At 34.6% G+C, this 2,350-nt stretch overlaps 1 protein-coding gene across 1 annotated transcript; it reads left to right on the forward strand.

Moving 5' to 3' along the window:
- Nucleotides 1-488: 488 nt before the first annotated feature.
- LOC127122589 (uncharacterized) lies at nt 489-851 on the forward strand. The gene has a single exon (XM_051052898.1). It carries the CDS (start codon nt 489-491, stop codon nt 849-851), a length of 363 nt encoding a protein of 120 aa, XP_050908855.1.
- Nucleotides 852-2,350: the final 1,499 nt, after the last annotated feature.

Raw genomic sequence — 2,350 nt, forward strand, 5'->3', positions numbered from 1 at the left:
GATAGATATCGTGTTACGATGGGAGACTCTAAAGTATTCCACTGAGATTAGAAGTTTTCCTTAGATTGATTGGTTACTACAGGAAGGTCATTAAAGGTTTTTCAAATTTAGCATTATCGTTAACTCAGTTGACTCGAAAGGGTCAAGCGTATGTTTGGGATGTGCATTATGAAAGAGTTTCCAAGAAATCAAGAAGAAGTTGATGTCTGCTCCAATTTTGATTTTGACGAACCAAGTGAGTACTTTGGATTATATTGTGATACTTCGAAGATGGGTCTAGGAGGTGTGTTGATGCAAAATGGTCAGGTTGTGGCTTATGCTTAGAGACAGTTGAGGTTTCATGAAAGGAATTATCCTACGCATGATCTTGAGTTGATAACAATGGAATTCATGTTGAAGATTTTGAGGCACTACCTATTTGGCTCCAAATTTGAAATGTTTAGTGATCACAAGTGTTTGAAATATTTATTTGATGAGAGGAGTCGAAGATGAGGCAGGGGGGATGGCTTGAACTTTTGAAGGGTTATGATTTTGAAGTGTCACAGAGTCGTCAGAAAAGTTACCATGACAAGAGGAGGAAAGCACTTGAGTTCCAGAAGGGAGATCACGTGTTTTTGAGAGATATGCCAGTAACTGGTGTTGGTCGAGTTTTGAAGTCTCAAAAGCTCACGTCGGGTTTTATTGGTCCGTACCAGATTTTACAAAGGATAGGAGAGGTGGCCTATAGGATTTCTTTGCCGCCGCTGCTTGATAATCTTTATGATGTGTTTCATGTGTCTCAGTTGAGGAGATACATCCTGGATCCGTCTCAGGTGATCCAAATGGATGATGTGCAGGTGAGAGATAACTGACTGTGGAGGCATCACCCATGCAGATAAAGGATCGACAAGTGAAGCAGTTGCGGGGTAAAGATATTGCCTTGGTAAAGGTAGTTTGGGGAGGACCATATGGTGAGAGCATGACTTGGGAACGTGAAGAACATATGAGAGAGTCGTATCCGACTCTATTTTCATCAGATAATTTTCGAGGACGAAACTTTCTTAGGTGGGGGAGAGTTATAACACCCGAAATTTAATTAATTAATTAATTTGAATTAGTTAGATTTTTATATGATTAATGGGTCTTTTAAAATAATTGTATATGATTGTGGGGGTAGGTATCCTTGAAATAGAAGTATGGAGGGAGTAAGAGTTTGGTATAGTGGTTGGTAATTAATTAGAATTTTCATTAGTGATTGAAATAAATAGTGTTTTATTCGAATTAATTAAATAAATAATAAAATAACTAGAAAATGAGCATCTTAATTAAATAATGAAATTTAGTTATTATACTTATTTAATGGGGATAATGAGAATTTTTAATAATTAGCCTATAACTATTTTATTTAATTGGTTGGAATAAAAGAGAAGAGTGGAAATAGTAGGGAGAAAAAGAAGAATATTATTAGTATTATTTTATTTAAATTAAATTAGAGCCAAGAGAGGTATGGTGGTAAATAAGATGATAAGTGAGGGCAATGGTGGAAGTTCTTAATTGAAGGGGGATTAGGTTAATGATAAAAAAGTTAGTAAGAGAGTTTGGAGGATTTTAAGTAAAATAGAATTTTATGGCGAGAAGAGGCAAGAGTTAGGGCTAAAGGAAAATTCCATTGTTAGAGCTTGAAGTGTGTATCTTGTTGGAAAATCTAAGGTAAGGGTGAGAACTTGTTCCAATAGTAAAGGGTATGATATAAGGATAGAATGGAGGAACCCTTAACCTCCTTAGGATTGGGTGTTTTGATTCAAAATTTTGATTTTTGATGCTATGATGATTATTATATGATGAATTTCATGTGCCTTATATGTGTGTAGTTTTCTGTTTTGATGATTCAACATATATTCACCATTGTTACAATTTTGAAGGTTTTAGGCATAATCTTAAAAAAATAATTAGATGATTTAATTGTGTTACAATTGTAAATGAACTTTATATAACTAGAGTATTGCATGAGTTGTGATTTTCTGAGCGTTTGACTTTTTACGGAATCTAAATCGGAGGTCCGGAAGACCTCCAACGATGAAAAACGCAAAAATTCTGCATTCTGTCCGTGACAATCGCGAGTCTTTTTTTGTGTTTTTCTGTCGAAATCGTTTTGGCCATAACTTTTGATCCGTAAGTTCAAATCGAGTTTCGTTTGAAGCGTTGAATATATGAAATAGATAGCTATAACTTTGTTTTAGGGATAAAATAATTTTGATGATTATTTCATAGACGTTTTGCAAGTTCAAGAAGATGAAAATTGTGTTGAAAATTTCAGAAAACAACAACTTTTTAGTAACGCCTTCGTGCACGGTTTTGATCATAACTTGTA

The sequence above is a fragment of the Lathyrus oleraceus genome, chromosome 2 (assembly GCF_024323335.1).
Source record: "Lathyrus oleraceus cultivar Zhongwan6 chromosome 2, CAAS_Psat_ZW6_1.0, whole genome shotgun sequence".
Classification (NCBI taxonomy): domain Eukaryota; kingdom Viridiplantae; phylum Streptophyta; class Magnoliopsida; order Fabales; family Fabaceae; genus Lathyrus; species Lathyrus oleraceus.